At 49.3% G+C, this 18,946-nt stretch overlaps 1 protein-coding gene across 7 annotated transcripts in view; it reads left to right on the top strand.

Moving 5' to 3' along the window:
- CELF3 (CUGBP Elav-like family member 3) overlaps window positions 1-18,946 on the top strand; it is a 73,289-nt gene that overhangs the window by 46,712 nt on the left and 7,631 nt on the right. For 6 of the 7 annotated variants that reach the window (XM_053277400.1, XM_053277405.1, XM_053277406.1 and 3 more), the window contains 8 exons: window positions 617-696; window positions 1,265-1,408; window positions 3,807-3,948; window positions 4,893-5,042; window positions 7,568-7,633; window positions 8,422-8,526; window positions 10,171-10,314; window positions 12,413-12,555. In XM_053277400.1, coding sequence (XP_053133375.1) covers window positions 617-696; window positions 1,265-1,408; window positions 3,807-3,948; window positions 4,893-5,042; window positions 7,568-7,633; window positions 8,422-8,526; window positions 10,171-10,314; window positions 12,413-12,540 — 959 coding nt within the window. In that variant the 3' untranslated portion in view covers window positions 12,541-12,555. Of the gene's footprint in view, window positions 1-616; window positions 697-1,264; window positions 1,409-3,806; window positions 3,949-4,892; window positions 5,043-7,567; window positions 7,634-8,421; window positions 8,527-10,170; window positions 10,315-12,412; window positions 12,556-17,338; window positions 17,449-18,946 lie in introns of all 7 variants that reach the window. The other variant, XR_008312148.1, reaches the window with a different exon arrangement.

The raw sequence follows: 18,946 nt of genomic DNA, 5'->3' as shown, positions 1-18,946 counted from the left end.
TCTATGCCTCGCTTGGGATTTATCTTTGGGTAAGGGGTTAGGCAAGAACCGCAGAACTTTGCTAGATGGACCACTGCATGCTAATTCTTTCCTTCAAGTTGCTGTGGGCAGGTACGCATGGTTTAACTCTATGCATTTGGAAAAGTCACAGGCTAGAGTCCTTCCAGGACTGTACTATTTCAGGATGGAGAAAAGAACCCCAAAACCTTATATGCAAAAATTTAGCATTTATAAGGGCAGGGTACACTGCAACACTTTCCCATGTTGTACTAGTTTTCTACATGCAGGGAGGGTGGGTTTTTTTGGTTGCTTTTGCATAATTCAAAATGCCACCCACCCACCCCACTTTTAGTATGCAACAGTCCGGTCCAATAAGGACCCGGCTGTCATGTGATGGGGCCTAGCAGGTCGCTCATCTATTGACTATATCCACCTATTTTATTTGTATACTCTTTTGAATTTGTATTTCTAGATGTTTTGTACCTTGCTGCTTTGTGTCTTTTTATTTCCTGGCCAGTGGCCGTAATATAGAAATCGGAATCTGTCTCGGTTCTAAGCTCACAGGAACGCCCTCCCATCTGCCCGATGGACTTGTCTTTCTGTCTTTTCCCATTAGGCTGTGCCTTTGTGAAGTTCCAGACACACGCAGAAGCGCAGGCAGCCATCAACACGTTGCACGGCAGTCGCACGTTGCCGGTGAGTCCTCTGGGCTCAGGGCCTGGGGGTGGAGGGGGGGGCGGAGATAGGATTTAACCTTGCCCCAAACCTCCTGACGCCCACCCATCCTAAATTTTGACACTCCACCCTTAGAAAAAAGGAGACCTTTCCTTGCACTCTGCTGCCCCTTGGTGGCCAGCGCCTGCCATGGCACCTCCCCAACAGTGTTTGTCCAAAATATTCCCTGGCTGTACATTTCCAAAACAGTTAAAAATAGGACGGAAATGTTTAACGGAGTTATTGGTTATATTATTCTCTTTAAATGCATTTAATCAACTCAAAACTGTTCTCCCTGATTAATTAAACACTAGTGTTTTAAAAAGAATGACTTACGAGTACTTCTAAAACTTTTGGATGGCATGGTAAGAGAGGTATTCCCCTTCTCTCACACAGATAGGCGGGAATGCCTCCTCCACTTCCTCTTGCATACGCAGGAAGGAAGGTCCCTTCTCAAATAATATCCGCTTTAACACATGCATAGCAAAGCCATGATTCCTTGCTCCAAAAATAATTGGCTTTGCCCCCAATTCTTTCCCTGCTCCCCCAGGGCGCCTCCTCGAGCCTCGTGGTGAAATTCGCGGACACGGAAAAGGAAAGAGGTCTCCGGCGCATGCAGCAAGTGGCCAACCAGCTGGGCATGTTCAGCCCCATCGCATTGCAGTTCGGGGCGTACAGCGCCTATACCCAAGCAGTGAGGATCTCGCCTTGGGCCAGGAGGGCGGGAGAGAGGACTTGGCTGTGTTTTGGGTGGGAGTAAGGTGTCCATTGAGATTTCAGGCACCCCTGTCGCAGGCCTAGTTATCACAAACATCAGGTGAGGAAACTGGCCTGCATAGGAAGCTGCCTTATACTGAGTCCAACCGTTGGGGCATCTAGCTCAGGATTGTCTACCCAGACTGGCAGCGGTTTCTCCAAGGTTGCAGGCAGGAGTCTCTCTCTCAGCCCTATCTTGGAGAAGCCAAGGAGGGGATCTGGGAGCTTCTGCATGCAAGCAGGGAGGTGCACGAACCTGTTTGGAGGCCCTTTTAAGGCCGTCCGAACTGGTTTGAAGGCAGGGGGCGGGTCTGACTCTAAGGGCAGGGGAGGGTGCACTTATCCCTCCGTCCACTTTCCCCCAGCATACCTCGCTGCCGCCCCATTTCCTCTTTGGCCAGAAGTATCAGGAAGTACCTAGCGCGTGTACGTCAGGCGGTGCTGGGTACTTCCTGGTTCGGGGAGACCCGAGTTCCAATCCCCATCCAGCCTTGATACTAGCTGGGTGACTCTGGGCCAGTCACTTCTCTCTCAGCCTCGCCTACTTTACAGGGTTGTTGTGAAAGAGAAACTTAAGTATGCAGTACACCGCTCTGGGCTCCTTGGAGGAAGAGTGGGATATAAATGTCATCATCATCATCATAAAGAGGAAACGGTGGCAGGGAGGTATGCTGGGGGAAAGCAGAGGGAGGGATATGTGCAGCCTCCCTGCCCTTGGAGTCAGACTTCCCCTCCCCGCCTTTGAACTTCCCCCACCCAGTTCCGTGCACATCCCTACATGCAAGCAGGCATCTGCTCGACTACTGAGCGATGGCCTCACCTCCAAAGGGGAGTATCTTACAGTGCTCACATGTTGTCTCCCACTTAAAAGCAAACCAGGCTGGACCTTGCGGCTCAGGAAAAGGGACCATTGATCTGGACCGGATCACTGTGGAATGCAAATGGGGACTCACACAATTGGGTGCTCTCCTTCTATTTAAAAAAATAAGGAAATCAAGATCCCTGTACACAGAAAACGAGTACATCAGGAAGAAGGCTAAGCTCTCTTTCCCTGACACACTAGTTTTCTATGATCATGGCCTGTTTGTTTTATGTAGGAGTGTTCGATTGGATGAGCCACCACCTGTAGCCTGAAGTGGTACAGTCTAGACCAGGCCTGCTCAACTTAGGCCCCGCCATCTGTTTTTGGACTACAATTCCCATAATCCCCAGCCACAGAGGCCAATAGCCAGGGATTATGGGAGTTGTAGGCCAACATCTGCAGGAGTGCCGAAGCTAAGCAGGCCTGCTCTAGACAAAGGTTGACACTGTCGCCTGCTGCTTGTGAGAATTCAGGAGGCACCACGACAAGGAGCACAGAAGGAAACCCAGGGATGGTTCAGGAATGGCAGTCATCAGAAGTTTGAGCAGCTTTGTATGCTGGAGATTTGCCCCTGAAGCCTTGAAACGTGCAGGGACACATTTTCCTGGATACACCCTTCCTAACGGAGCAAAGAGGCCCCTTTCCAAGCAGTGATTCTCTTACATTTATTATTATTATTACATTTATATCCTGCTCTTCCTCCAAGGAGCCCAGAGTACTACATACTTAAGATTCTCTTTCACAACAACCCTGTGAAGTAGGCTAGGCTGAGAGAGAAGTGACTGGCCCAGAGTCACCCAGCTAGTATTATGGCTGAATGGGGATTTGAACTCGGGTCTCCCCGGTCCTAGTCCAGCACTCTAACCACTACACCATGCTGGCTCTCTTTTAGCAGGGAGAAAGCAACTGACCCTGTCTAGCCCCAGCACAGCATCCCTCCAGTGACTGCCGCTGGTGTCTACCTTGTGTTTCTTTTTAGACTGCAAGCCCTTTGGGGATAGGGAACCATCTTATTTAACTGTAAACCGCCCAGAGACGCAAGTAGTTTAAATACATTTATCTATGCAAACCACTTTGGAAATGTCTGTTGGAAAGCAGCAGACAAATCTCAGTAGTCCTAAGCATAACTCTTCATGCCGTTCCTGGTTGTCCTCCTCTCCTCGTCGCCGTGGTCCTTCCCCCTCCCGTTCCTTTCTATCCATTTCCATGCCACTTTCACTGTCAACGTTATTTCCCGCGGGGAACTCTAGTTGGGTGGGAAGAGCCATAAAGAGCCATAAGGTTTGGGGGCGGTCTATACATCCGTCGACATAACTAAAGAAAGTGCTGAGAATTCAGCACGTCCTTCAGCACGACACGAGCACTTCATTCAGCACGACACGGGCGCACCGTGGCCGTAGGGCCAGACCGGTGCGGCTGTCGGGAGTCTGAGGGCGCCGTACCTGACGTCTTTCCACCGTCCTCCCCGCTCTAGCTAATGCAGCAGCAGGCAGCGCTGGTTGCTGCGCACTCCGCCTACCTCAACCCCATGGCGACGATGGCCGCCGTCCAGATGCAGCAAATGGCCACCATCAACCCCAACGGCCTCATCGCCACCCCCATCACGCCCTCCTCAGGTAAGCTCCGCTGGTGGGGCCGAGAGGTGCCCTTTCAAGATGGCGGCTCCCTTCCGTCTGAGCGAGGTGGGGGGAAGCAACCATCCCCATTCAGCTGAGCACAGTGGCATTTCTTTTCGAGACTGGGACCCACTTGGGGTTGGGGCGGGGGCCATCTTCTCATTCCCTTTGCTGTGATAAATGCTTCGGGAACTTTTTCCTCTGGAAAAGCAGAGTGGACAGGTGCTGCTGCATGAATAATCCACGAGTTGCTCCCTCAGGCAAAGGCCGGCCTCGTTAATTGCCTCCCCCTCGCTGGTCCACGGGACACTTTCTCAAAATGGCCATTCTCTCGTCTCTTGCTACTGCCCCTATTCAGCCCCACAGAGCACCCCCACTCCCCGGTGATGGTTGCTGGTGTTTCTGTTTTGATTTATGAACCCTTAGGGGCAGGGCACCGTCTTGAGGCCCTCTTTTCGCAGACAGTATGAGAGTCCCTCCCTGCTCACTGGGCCAAGAGGTGCCATCTCAAAATGGCGGCTCTCTTCTCTTTAGCAAGGGGAGAGCAACTGCCCCTCTTCGGCCCAGCATGGCCTCCCTTCTAGTGGCTGTTGCTGGGGCCTCTCTGGTGTTTCTTTGTGAACGGCAAGCCCATTTTGGGAGAGGGGGCTCTCTTCAAATTCCTTTTTGCTGCTTCGGGAACGTTTTCTGTTGAAAAGTTGAAACATATCCCAAGTGATAACTAAAATGGCACCTGGGCCGAGCAAGCTTTTGAGTTCTCCAGAACTCTTCTTCACTCAGGCGGTATTGTTAAGCCAAACAAGACGTTGACCCAGATGTAAAGACTTGTGTCGTGGAGGGACAAAGTCTACAGACCATTGTGATGGGGGGACACGCCCTCAGGGCCTGGTGGGAGTTTAATGGCCATCCTATCTCTCACCCATCATTTCCTCCCTCCTCACAAGGTACCAGCACGCCGCCCACTATTGCTGCCACACCAGTGTCTGCCATCCCGGCCACCCTCAGCGTCAATGGGTACAGCCCCGTCCCCACGCAGAGCACGGGACAGCCTGCCTCTGAGGCCATCTACACCAATGGTGTCCACCCATATCCAGGTATCTGTTTGTTTGTTTATCATATTTATATACAGCCTGATGTTTGTGCTAGGGCTGCTCAACTTCGGCCCTCCTGCAGATGTTGGCCTACAACTCCCATAATCCCTGGCTATTGGCCACTGTGGCTGGGGATTATGGGAGTTGTAGTCCAAAAACAGCTGGGGGCCAAAGTTGAGCAGGCCTTCTCTAGAGGAGAGCTGGCCTTGTGGTAGCAAGCATGACTTGTCCCCTTAGCTAAGCAGAGTCTGCCCTGGTTGCATATGAAAGGGAGACTAGAAGTGTGAGCACTGTAAGATATTCCCCCTCTTAGGGGATGGGGCCACTCTGGGAAGAGCAGAAGGTTTCAAGTTCCCTCCCTGGCAGCATCTCCAAGACAGGGCTGAGAAAGATTCCTGTCTGCAACCTTGGAGAAGCCGCTGCCAGTCTGTGCAGACAATACTGAGCTAGATAGACCAATGGTCTGACTCAGTAGATGGCACCTTCCTCTGTTCCTATGGCGGTGTACAAAATTTAAAACAACAAATGTAAAACAGAGTAAAAACAATTAAAACAATTCCACAGAATAAAACATTGAAACAATTTCATAGGATAAAAACAATTGAACAGTTTAAAATAAATTTCAGTTAAAACCCTGAGAAAACGGGTGTGCCTTGAGGGTCTTCCTAAAAGCAATCAAATGGAGATGCTCTTATTGTGACAGGGAGCATATTCCAAAGCCCCGAGAAGGCCCAGCCACCAAATGAGCCGGTGGCAACCATAACCGGTCCTTCCCAGATGATCTTAATAGGCAGCAGAGTTCATGACAAAGGAGACGCTCTCTTAGTACCCTGGACCCAACCCATTAAGGACTTTATAGGTAATAACCAGCTCTAACCTATCGGCAGCCAGTGCAGTTCTTTTAAAATTGGTTGTGCCCAAAGCTACCTCCCTAGGCTGGTTTCTGGCCATCAGGACTATTTGTAGCTTTTCTGAAAATATTTTGTGTGGCTCTCCATAATGGATCAATATTATTCAGGCTCTTTTCCCTGGGCATCCGATATCTTGGCACTATATGAATTTTCTCAGTGACATATACTTGCTGCAGATTTGGGTTATAGGGCTTGTTCCAGATTTTTGTCAAGTTTTATAGCAACCTTGCCAAAGTTAAGTGCGTTGTCCTGTCCCCAGAAAGAACCTGACTGATGGACTAATTTCACAGTCGGAGTTTAGACAGCTTTATGGAGGAGACTGTCCACAATAGAAATCTGAATCTAGATTTCTAAATAGAAATAGAAATCTAAATCTGGCACCTCTAGATTTAGAGGCAGTGTACCTCTAAATACCAGTAATCTTAAGTGGTGCAGTGGGAAAATGTTTGACTAACAAGCAGAAAGTTGCCAGTTCGAATCCCCACTGGTACTATATCGGGCAGCAGCGATATAGGAAGATGCTGAAAGGCATCATCTCATACTGTGAAGGAGGAGGCAATGGTATACCCCTCCTGTATTCTACCAAAGAGAACCACAGGGCTCTGTGGGCGCCAGGAGTTGAAATTGACTTGACGGCACACTTTACCTTACCTTTAAATGGGGATCAAGAACAGGAGAGTGCTTTTGTGTCCTAGAAGCATCTGCTTGGCTCGTGTTGGAGATAAGAAGCTGGAGTAGGTGGACTTTCCTTTGAATCCAGCAGGCATCTTCTTAAGTTCTTACAAAACATTTGAAAATAAATTATGAATTGTGGTTGAATTGCTCTTGATAAACTTAAGCACATCAGCAGCAAATACTAAAGAGAGGAGTCTCAAACAGTTAATTCCTTACAAAGTTGTCATAATGACATAATGATGTCGCCCAAGAGAGAGAGGAAGATGGTCTATAAAATCATGCATGGTGTGGGAAAATTTGAGACATACAAATTTTTCTCCCTCTTGCATATCACTACTAGAACCAGGGGTCATCCCGTGAAACTGATTGCCAAGAAACTTAGGACTGACAAAAGGAAGATTTCACAGAACGCATAATCAACCTATGGAATTCTCTGCCACAAGACTTGCAGGCAGCCAGCAGCCTGGATGGCTTTAAGAGGGGTTTAGATAAATGCGTGGAGGACAGGTCTATCCATGGCTACTACTCTGGTGGCTATAGGCCACCTCCAGCCTCAAAGGCAAGATGCCTCTCAACACCAGCTGCAGGGGAGCAACAGCAGGGGAGAGGGCAGGCCCTCAGCTCTGAGTCTGTAGGCTCCCCATAGGTATCTGGTGGGCCACTGTGTGAAACAGGATGCTGGACTAGATGGGCCTCCTTGGGCCTGATCCACCAGGGCTGTTCTGATGTTCTTATGGCCTCCCTTTGACACCTAAATGATCGAGTCCATACCGGATCATTTCTCAGGAGGACATTCCACAGATGCAGCCCTTCCCCAAGATTAATTATTTTGAATGGTTCCGTGTCCAAGCATCAGCTGCTGCAGAAACTTGGCACATGTTCAATGATGGGGGCCGGTCTCCTCATGGGTGTGTGCCATTTCCCCTTCTCCCCTTGCCACAGCACAGAGCCCGGCCGCCCCTGTGGACCCGTTGCAGCAGGCCTACGCTGGGATGCAGCACTATACAGGTAGGTGGGCGAGGGCGGGACGCTGGTGGCCGCAGCAGGCTGGGTGAGTCAGCCTAGCAGTTGCTGCTTGGTGGGCTACCTGAGAGTAGTTGGCCTCTTGTGCATCCCCTGGCTTCACTCTGCTGCTTGGGTCATACCCAGGGTTGTTCCTTCTCTTCTTCCGTGCCCCATTGCCTAGGCTAGAGGCTCTCAAACTTGGGGAACCCCCCCCCCCAACTTTGGACTACAACTCCCATCCTCCCCAGGCACAATGGCCTGGAGTTGGGAGTCCAACACTGGGGACCCCAGTCCGGGTACCTCCGGCCTAAAAGGCCTGCCCCTCGCGGTCTCTCCAAGGCCATCTTGTAGAGTGTTCACTCCCTTGCCCAGGCCCTGTTGCCTGGGCAACCCCCAGGGGCCCGGAGTTCATCACTGCAGCCAACAACCACTGCTTAGGGTTGCCGCATGCTGGCTTCCCAAATCTGGGTGCCTAATTTGCATATTATGAAATTTTGCATATATATATATATTTTTTTTTCTTTCTTTCTTTCAAATCCAGGTGCCTAATTTGCATAGCATTTTTGAGCAGAAGTGTGACTGCACGTTTTCCTCCATAACTCCGCTCCTGCAAGGGCTGGAGCTTAGCTTTTTAAAAAAAAGAAAAAAAAGAAAGCTGAAATCCAGGCAAATCTGGTTGTGCTAAGCAATCTGGGCGAGAAGCTTAGAATCCGGGTGAAACCCGGAATTCCAGGGGGCCTGGGCAACTCTGCCACTGCTTGGCCTTCAGTCATTCCTGTTTCTCCCCACAGCTGCCTACCCCGCTGCCTACGGCCTGGTGAGCCCAGCCTTCCCTCAGCAACCAGCCGCTATCATCACCCAGCAACCTCCTCCCCAGCAGCAGCAGCAGCGGGAAGGTAAGCCCAGCCTGAGCGGTGCTGTCTCAACCCCCGAAATGGAGAGTAGCCCACTTCTTGGAGGTGCTTAACTACCCCCAAGGAAACATCTCCTGGCTCTTCCTGTTCCTAATTTCAGCCAGGATTTGGCGGGCCAGGTTCCTGAAATACTCTCAACTTTGTGCCCCACACTCAGCATGCTGTGAGACTCACAACACATTGAAGCTGCACTCCCCTCATCGGTGTAGATGTGCGTAAAAAAGCCAAGAAAAATCTCCTGGCTATTCTTATCCGTTCTCTAATTTCAGCCCTGGTTTTTCTCTGCCAGGTTTCTGAAAACTGCAAAAATACCCCCAGATTAAATAAATAAAAATCTACTGGCTATTGTTGTGCGAAGAGACACATTTTTAAAGTGCTGACTCTCTTTTATTTAGCAGGGGGAGAGCAACCGGCCCTCTCCAACCCCAGCACAACGTCTGTCTTATGTCTCTTCTTTAGATTGTGAGATCTTTGGGGACAGGGAGCCATTTTATTTATGTATTTATATCTATGTAAGCTGCTTTGGGAACTTTGGTTGAAAAATTTGTCCCATTCATATCCCTATACTTTCCATTTTTAAGCCATTATTTTGTCACATTTTGTTCACTTTACTGGCAGACAACCCTATAGGGAGTGGCCAAATTGTTCCCATTTGAGAAGTAGGGAGTAGCAACAGTTGTTTGTGTTCCCCAACTTGTTTTGTTGTTGTTATTAAGACTTCTGGTTGCCTTACTTATATATAGCTGTTGACAGAGTGATTCAGTAGCATAAACAACATATAAAGTGTTGCATGTAGTAAAAGACTGAAGATTTTTTTTAACAAAATTGTCTATGGGATTAAGATTTTTCTGTGTATGTGCTTATAAGATCCACAGTGCCCCTAGTAGGAAATGACATAGATGCTTCAGGGAAGCCCACAGGCAAGGGTTCAGGTGCTAGGCTGACTGCAGGTTCTAGGCTGTGCTGGGTTTCTAGAGCGCTCTGGAACAGGAGGACCTGCTTGAGAATACAAGGGCCAGACTTGCCAGATCAAGCTCAAGGCCCATCTAGTCCGGCATCCTGTTTCACACAGATGCCTCAGGTTCTTCTTACTCTAAGCAGCCATGGGTGAATCTAAGCAGTACGACCTAGACAAGCCCAACTTAAATCTACAAGTAAATAATGGTTCTTCTTTATGGTCTGGTATATCTTCTACTATGCCTGCCTATTCACCTTAAGGGGATGCTTTTCCTCCTAATCTGCTCTCTGCAGATTCCACAGTTTTGGCTAGATAGCCTCCGGTCATCAGACTGCAATTCAGTGACTTGAGCCATTACAAATTTGTGTCATAGGTCACTAATTAATGTGATTGGCCTGTGGAGAGCTTGTCACCATCTGCTGCTAATGACCTACACCCTTCCCATTCATATGTTCCAGGCTTGCACGGTTAGAGTCTGGTTTAGCGGTTCATCTTACAGCCCAGAGGAGGGAGGGTTTTCAAACCCTTTAATTTCTTGCACAGGCTGGACCCATGCTTAAGTTCCGGCATATTCTCAACCCACCATTTCTGTCTCTCTGTCTCTGTCTCTGTCTCTGTCTTCTCTCACATCCCCTGGCCTCCTCCCACAACTCTCCATTCTTTTCCAGGTCCCGAAGGCTGTAACATCTTCATTTACCACCTGCCGCAGGAGTTTACGGACTCAGAGATCTTGCAGATGTTCCTCCCCTTCGGGAACGTAATCTCTGCCAAAGTCTTTGTCGATCGGGCCACTAATCAAAGCAAATGTTTCGGTAGGGATGTACGGCTGAAAGAGGGGGTGGATCTCTGCCCCTTACAGGCCTCGTGTCCTGGAGCTGAAGACCACCCCCCACGATCCACTCAAAAGTTCCCCTGCACAAAACGCCATTGAATTGAACAGCAGCATCCCCCTGCCTGACTGATGTTCAACAGGGTTAGTGCAGAGAGACCGTTCTAGTGAACCTTGCACCATATTCCTCTCCCATGGGCCTAGGATGACACCTCCTGAACAGGAGCCCAGGGGTCAACAATATTTACTTATTTACCACCCCAAACCTCCCTCTCTGGGCAGTTTACAACAATATAAAACAAGTTAAAACACAGAAAATAAAAACCTTAAAAACAATTTAGAACCACAGTCCAAAAGCTTAGGTGAAGAGACAAGTCTTGAAGGACTATTTAAAAGTTGTCAGATGGGGAGGCTCTTATTTCAGCAGGAAATCTTCTGGATTCCTGGCAGCCTCACCGAAGGCTCTACAGAGGAGCAAAACTCCCCAGGGAGGCCACGGGCGATGCCTGCATCGTGCATGGATCCCACAGTCCCAGCGTCCACCTGTCAGGGCAGGGGGCGGGCTCAAAGCTTCCAAGGTCTTCTGGGTGCCGTTGGAAGGCTGGAATTGACCCTTCCAAGGCCGCTCCACCTGGAGCTGCTCCCATTGGCTGCATTGGTGCAGTGGAGATTGCTGGCCCCGCCAGTGTGGCCTCCTGCAGGCCAGCGAAGATTCCTGAGCTCAAATCTCCGCCGGTGCGCTTCCCTGGCTCTGCCTAGTAACCAGTACCGACATGGTTGCTTGTTACTGGGTGATGGGTCCCTGCCACATGGGCAGCCTTGGGCAAGATGCCGTCTCAACCGGCCCCCTTCTCTGGCGGGTCCCTCGCTTGGGGCTGTGTAGCTTCCTTGAGGCCAAATGCATAGAGCTCAAAACTCTGGAAACCACCAGTTATTTATTTATTTATTTAAATTGAGGCAGGGCAGCAGCTGAACTAAGAACTGCTATTATTATTGAACGCCGAGCCCACTTCTTGCCCAAACACTCCAGCGGGGATTTGAACCCTCAGCCCCTCGTTCTGCAACCAGTGTCTTCAGAAGCTCTACTTGGATTCCCAGTGGCTTGCAGGGCAAAGGGACTATTGATTGATTGATTGATTGATTGATTGGATTGATATATCGCCTAGTATAAAAAGATCTACTAATCTCTTATGCCCACAACCAGAGATTCCTTGGCCAGCCTCCCCCCCGTGCTGCCACTAGAGGGCAGTGTTCACTAGAAGAGAACTTCTTCAGAGGTAATAGTTGAAGCTCCAATTCCCAAAGGGCTTTCCAGGACAAAAGACAGATAAGAACGTAAGAACAGCCCTACTGGATCAGGCCCAAGGAGGCCCATCTAGTCCAGCGTCCTGTTTCGCACAGTGGCCCACCAGATGCCTCTGAGAAGCCCACAGGCAGGAGTTGAGGGCAGGCCCTCCCTCCTGCTGTTGCTCCCCTGCAACTGGGACTCAGAGGCATCCTGCCTCTGAGGCTGGAGGTGGCCCATAGCCCTCCGACTAGTAGCCCTTGATAGACCTCTCCTCCATGAAGTTGTCCAAACCCCTCTTAAAGCCATCCAGCTTGTTGGCTGTCACCACATCTCGTGGCAGAGAATTCCACAAGTGGTTTACATAACCCCTGGCTCTGTGTCCAACTCACTTCCCCCACCAGGCTAAACCAGCTGTTCCTCTAGAGCAGCAGTTCCCAACTGGGGGTCTTCCAGATGGTGCTAAACTACAACTCTCAGCAGCCCCACTTACAATTTTTGAGTTGTGGTTCAGCAACATCTGGACAGCCCCAGGTTGGGCTCCACTGTCTCAAGCCTTTATTTTGCCCACCAGATTTCTGAAAATTGCAAAAATGCCCTGCTTTGTGCAAAATATAATCGGCCGCTTTCAAAGACCCCCTCTTGCTGAATCCCACCTTTGATTCCACATTTGTGCATGTGGTCCATCGAATTATAAGCCCTTACACATGGGGGAACCCCCCCCGCCTGTGGACTGTGAGGTCCCAGCAGGTGCTCGTCCCCCCCACCCTCTTCTCCATCTCTCTCCCTCCTGCAGGATTCGTGAGTTTTGACAATCCCGCCAGCGCTCAGGCTGCCATCCAGGCCATGAACGGCTTCCAGATTGGCATGAAGCGGCTCAAGGTCCAGCTCAAGCGGCCCAAAGATGCCAACCGGCCGTACTGAACTGCCATCCACCAGGTGAGTGCTGTCTCAGCCAGGTGTGAACCAGTCAACACCTGTTGATACACCCGGAGGCATCCCGACTGGAGGGTAGGCACTGGGCATCGTTAGTCTTCCCACCTGGGGTTCTACTCCTACGCCATGGTGGCCACCAAAAATGTAGGTCTTGGCTTATTGTGAAGAACGGAGGGGACTGTGTTTTGCACTTGGGTAGCCTTGGTTTAGGTTCCATCCACTCCCCATGGTTCTATGTAGCCCTTTTCGGTGAGAAATGTCTCCACGTCAGACGTGAAGGCAAAGCCTCCAACAAGTCCAGGGCACTAGAGGCAAAATATCAAAGCCCCTCCTCACCCTCTCTCTGCCAATTGCTGTGAGGCCTTGCTATCAAATTTGGGGCAGACATAATTAGTAGGAACTTGTCATGAACGCTGGGAGGTTGTCCATCAGCAAGGCAGGGAAACACAATTCTGCGCTACGTCCTCCCTGCCACTAGAGGGCAATGCAGTTCTGGCAATGGGACAAACTTCCTTTCCGAATTATTTCCGTACTGATGTTTCAAAAAGCACATGTTGGGGTGGAGGACATATTTAAAAGTTGCCACTATATATTTAAGATGGAGGCACAACATTTGCTTGGCCAGTGCTTCAGAACTGATGCATCCCTACAGGGAAATTGCCTTCCTGCAGTGGAAGCTGACTGATAGGAGGCAATGCCTGAGCATTGGCTCATTCAGACACCCAGTGAGGAGTCTCCCTCGATGGGGTCAATGCCTTGAGCTTCCAGGAGCCTTTAACTACTTCATTAATTTATTAGGGATGTGCACAAAACAAATTTTGCGTTCTGTTTCAAGCTCAAAAAGAAACGCAAACAGCCAAAAGGTTTCGTCAGGAACAGCAGTCGAGCTGGCTGTTTTGATGAAACAAACTCGAAACGTTTTGAGTGTTTGGGCCATAGCAAACAATGGGGAAACTCAACACATGTTTTTAACACATGTTTAATCTTTCCCCCAAAAGGTTTTATGGGGGTTATGGGGGGAAAGTTAAAAAATGGGGGGGGGCTGTTAAAAAATCACCCAGTTGCCCATTTCTTTTGTGGGCTGTTTGGTAGTATCATGCCTGACCACATGACCCATTTTGGTGACCCTAGGAGCTACCCATGGGGAACAATGGAGTGTTTCAAGTTTGTTCCCTATGGCCAGAACAAGCTGCACTCAGAGTGCAATGAGCTTTACAATCCTGCCTTGAAAAGCATTGCAGAGGAACACAGTAAAAGGGAATCTCTACCTCCCAACACAGAACACACATTTCAGACACAGTCCAGAAATGGCCAGAAAAGAATCACTGACCCAGAATCCACTGCACTGGCACAAGCTGCTGCTCTCTTAGCAGCAAGCATAGCCATAAGCTCAACGAGAGCAACTTAAGCCACATTTTGACTGAGTACACCCCGCAGATTGCAGAGCAGACCAAAGCAGTGAGTGAAGCACAAGTTAGTCTCAAGGTCAGACATGGAGCTCATCACAGCTCTCACCAAAAAATATCACTCGTGCATGTACCTGCCAGTGTTCATTTCTCGCCACAATACTATCTCACAAACAAAATGAATCACAACTCAAGGAAGGCAGGCACCCAAATTCTGCCTTTGTCATTCTGAGATCCGGCAAAACCAGGTGGTTATAGTAGCAATAGCACAGCATACTATACTCAGTGCTGAGAAAATAAAACCACAAAATCAAACCTTTCCATTCTCCTCTCCTGTTGTATCCTCTTCATCAAGAGAGGCAGGCACAGTATAAGGGCTCTTGGTGCCTCCCAGTCCCTTCAAATACATTTTGAAATCCCCTCCCTTTATGTCCCCCCCTCATCCCCAGCCAATGGGGGCACAGTTGCCCATGCCAACACTTGATTTGTATAACAACAAGCCAACCAAGAAGCAAGGAGATCACAAGCCAACTAGAAGCCAATGCCAGAAAGCTCAAAACAGGCTCTTTATTTAAAGGGTGTTCGGTTTTGAGCTCGAAACAGGTTGTTTTGACGTTGAAACTTTTTGCACATCCCTATAATTTGTTTCTCATTGGACAGTTGGGTGCCCTGGCAGACAATCTGGAAATGACCTGAGATTGATAAATTGATGTGAACAGCATAGATTGGATCCTCTGGTGTGATGTTAAGACATGCAGCCTCCTACTTTAAATGCATCATTTTCCCTCCCAAAGGTTGTTTTTCCCCCAATACTGAAATGAAATTAAGAAACCCAAATAAATGAAATTAAGAAACCCAAATAAAACATTTCCATTTGTGGGTTGTTGGTTTCAAGGAAACAAGCTTCACAGATTAATAACCGTTAAATGTTTTCTTCTCTGTAAATCACTATAAGAACATTTTTGTTGAAAAGCAGTATATAAATATTTATAATAATAAGTATAATATTTATGGGCTTGTAGGTGGGCCCAAATTGTGTTGGGGGTCGGGGAGATGCCTGTTAGGAAAGGGATTAGGGTTTCAAAAAGCAGAGTGCACAAAACTTCCAATCTTATTTTTAAAATTTATTTTTTATACTTCAGAAAATGAGAGAACTCTGTGATTGCCCAATGTCAGACAGTGATTCTTTGTATAGTGCTAACTGTACATATGACACTTTGCAAAGGAGGACAGGTCTCTGCCTGAGATTGCACTCTACAATTCTACACAGGGGAGATAGCGGAGGGAGGGATAAATAAGGGAAGAAAATACCCATGGGGGGATGGGGGTGGTGGAGACCCCTAAGTGTCCACCATGGCATGTTGTCCCATGCCTTCATTCTGGATAACCATCTTGTTCTCTCATGTGCGTGTTTGCCATATCTAGTTCCAAACAACAGTTTCTCCTGGCGTGAATTAGTTTTTCCTCTCTCTCTCTCTTTTTTTTGAAGTTCCTTTTGCCTTGTGTCGTTTTTGTTGTCGTTGGTGGTGGTGTTTTGTGGGGGTCGTTGTAGAAGACCCTTCTGTCTTAAAATATACTTTGCGCACATTAAAGAGACAGAGTTGCAATGCCCCAAGGGCGCTTCCCTCCCACCATGTTTCGTTTTCAGGAGGGGATTCTGGGGTCCGTGTTACATCCCGGATATGGCCTGGTAAGGAACACTTTTCTGTGGGGTGTATTCTAACAAGTCTCTGCCCCAAGGAGATTACACAGTTTCAAAATACAGACATTAGAAGTAGGCTTCTAAATTGCTGGTCATTGACAGTTGCCAAATTAAGGGTCAGTCGCAGAAGGGTTAAAAAAAAAGTTGGTCCCTTTTCACCCCTGCTTTTAACCTAATTTGTTTTGAGTTTCAAACAAATAACAGAAGTATGTTTTGGCAGGTGGAAGTTTCTGCAGGCTGCTAAGACTTCATGGCCACTTGTAAGGTTGTTTTACAATCTAAACCAGGCTTAAAGATGGAAAAACGGATTTGTACACCCTGGCCATAACCCAGCCCAGATTTAAGTATACTTAAACCCATCACTGCCACAGTCCATCAAGGTTTCTGCACCTCGCCTCTAATTTAAGACTCTATCCCCCCCCCCCCGCACTCCCAATTTTGTGGTCATATCCACGGGCCACAAAACTGGGGGGTCCATTGTGGCAATTTTCAGGGTGGGGTGCAACTCACAGGGTCTCCTGTGAGCTGCTGGATACACTTTTCTCCCCCCCCCCCCCGCCGCCCCCTAGAATGCTTTGGATTGGTGCTATGCCAACACAGTACACCAAGGGAACATTCTGGGGGCAAATTGGTGGCTGCCAGCAGGAGGCGCTGTTTGGGGTTTTTAAAACATCTTGATGAACCATAATTCTGACAGTCATTCTGGCGGGGTGGGGGGAGGGATGGTAACTGAAAGGAACTAGGAATAGCTCCGGTGAATGCCACCACCCCCCCACACCCACACACACAATATCCTCCTGGAGCTGTGAAACAGGGTGAGTGGTTTTGCACCTTCTTACCTCCACCCCCGCCCCACTTTAAAAAAAAATAAAAATCAGGCCAAATTTCCAAAGGCTTGGCCCATGTAAAAATGAAATTTATAGCAAGAAAAATTCCATGTCTATACTTGGGAGAGACCATTGCCGCATCATAACCCATCCCGCTCCAGGACATGCAGACCCTACCCGCAAGCGCTCAATGGAGCCGCCCTTTGTCTGGGGATCGCACACTCCATTAACTCCATTTGTGCTGCTCGTGAGTAGCAAATTTGGTTGCCTAAATATCTTGCAAAGCTCCCCGGTTGTGAACCTATTGGGTGGTCTTAGGAAGGCAAAGCAGCAACCTGGGGGTAAAAATACTCACTTACAAAGGTGCGATACAAAACTTTGCTCTGAGTTGGCACAGCCACTAAAAAGCTGGAAGCATTCAGAGTTTGAATTGGATGGGCCTCCAGACTCTTGGGTCCCTACAACCGGTTTTTAAGTTGGGGGGGCTCCCTGTGGCGCTCTTGCTCATCAGTCGCCCCCACCCTTTAGAGAGCAAGGGCCCAAATCCTTGAAGCCCGAATCGCCTTCCAAGGGCCCAAATCCTTGAAGCCCGAATCGCCTTCAAAGGAAAGGGGGGAAACCCAGCCAGGCGAACCCTCTGCTATCTTGTCTCTTTCAATGTGTGAGCACGTAGAGTTGTTTTCTTTGAATGACTTGTCAGTTCCCCCCACCCACCCACCCACCCCGCTTTATGACTGAAATCGCCAAAACGTGGGGAGGAAAATAAGAAGTTGTTGTTGAAAGCGCAGAACTAACCACCCAGCCACCAAAGAGAAACCAAACTCCCCTTTTCTTTCTTTGCTGCTCGAAAGCACAACCCGCCTCCTCCTCGCGGGCAGGGTCCCCGCCATATCTTGAGAGGACTCTGTTCCTAGCGCCACCCTTCGCTCGCTGTCGCGGGAGACCTAGCTCCGCCCCCCTTGTAAGTTGCATCCAACGGAATGAACAGCAACACCACCCAAGTGGTTGTATCTTCTGTTTTTGTTTCCTCTTCCCCCCCCCCATTTATTTATTTCTATATTCTTATTGTTTGGAAAGACAAACCAAACCGTCCTGTGGTCTGAGACTGCACTCTTTTTGCATGACCTCTGTGTGATTTAGCATTACTGGATGTGCCGTGAGTTTTTGGAACGTAGTTTTCGTTTGGTGAAGCCCCCCCCACCCCCACCCCTCCCCAACACCTGCGCACACACGCACCCCTGCACGCATAAGCACACGCGCACACAGATGCCCGGCCCACTGGCTAGCCAGAAGCAAAACCCCACCCTCAATTCAGGGTCTCCAGTACACTCCCTGTGGCCTCCACTGATCTCAATTCTGACCGCCCCCCTTCTACACACAGCTCCCCCCTGAACCCCACACCACTTTTTTTGTTCTTCCACCACCGTTAAGTTCCTTGCTGTCCCCATTCCGCAGAAGGCCTCTCTTTAATTTTCTTGCCTGTGCCGTGGTTGCTTGTTTGTATGGTTCTGTCCCTCACGCGCGTTGGCTGGCGGCACTGTGTGATTGGTTGGTGCTTCTCGTCCCGTGGGTGAACACAAGACTTCTCCTTGCCCCCGCCACGTCCCAGCCTGCCCTCCCTTCCGCCTTTGCCACATGAGTGCCTGACCACATCAACCTGAAGCCATGCGCAGGCATGGCGCACAGCCTTCTTGTACATTTAACCTGCCGGGGTCGCGGAAAATTAAACACACCCGTTGAAGCACTTTTCTCTCTCCAACGTCCGCTAACTGCACCCAGATCGCCCACTCACCTCCACCCACAGTACCCCAATAAAAAGGTCTGGCGTCGTTTGCCAAAGATTCCTCAGGCCAGACTTGGGAAAGTGGATGTTCTGACCATATGGGATTACAGCCATTTGGACATCCGATACAGAAGCCCCCATGGAAGGCATCGCTGTGTAAATATATGCAGCCTGTGCCAAGGGTTTTGTTAGGAGTCCCACAGAAAAGATACCTTGCCCCAGGGCATAAGAACAGCCCTGCTGGACCAGGCCCAAGAAGGAGTCCAGCATCCTGTTTCACACAGTGGCCCACCAGATGCTGCTGGAAGCCTACAGGCAGGAGTTGAGGGCATGCCCTCCCTCCTGCTGTGACTCCCCTGCAACTGACTTTGAGGCTGGAGGTGGCCTATAGCCCTCCGACTAGTAGCCGTTGATAGACCTCTCCTCCATGAAGTTATCCAAACCCCCTTAAAGCCATCCAAGTTGTTGGCTGCCACCACATGTTGTGGCAGAGAATTCCACAAACTGATGTATTGTGTGAACAAGTGGAGCCCTGTAAAGAGAAAAGATCTTTCTCATGTGCTATAAAACTGATCTGACGGTGTGGCAGAGCAAAAAGACAGCCACTCTGCCGTATGTGTAGACCTCCACTTAACTGCCTCCACTACTTCTTAAAAGGTTGCTACAGAGCCAGGAT

The sequence above is a fragment of the Hemicordylus capensis genome, chromosome 14 (assembly GCF_027244095.1).
Source record: "Hemicordylus capensis ecotype Gifberg chromosome 14, rHemCap1.1.pri, whole genome shotgun sequence".
Taxonomy (NCBI): Eukaryota; Metazoa; Chordata; class Lepidosauria; order Squamata; family Cordylidae; genus Hemicordylus; species Hemicordylus capensis.
The sequence above is the reverse complement of the archived record's forward strand: the minus strand, read 5'-3'. Positions and strand labels throughout refer to the sequence as shown.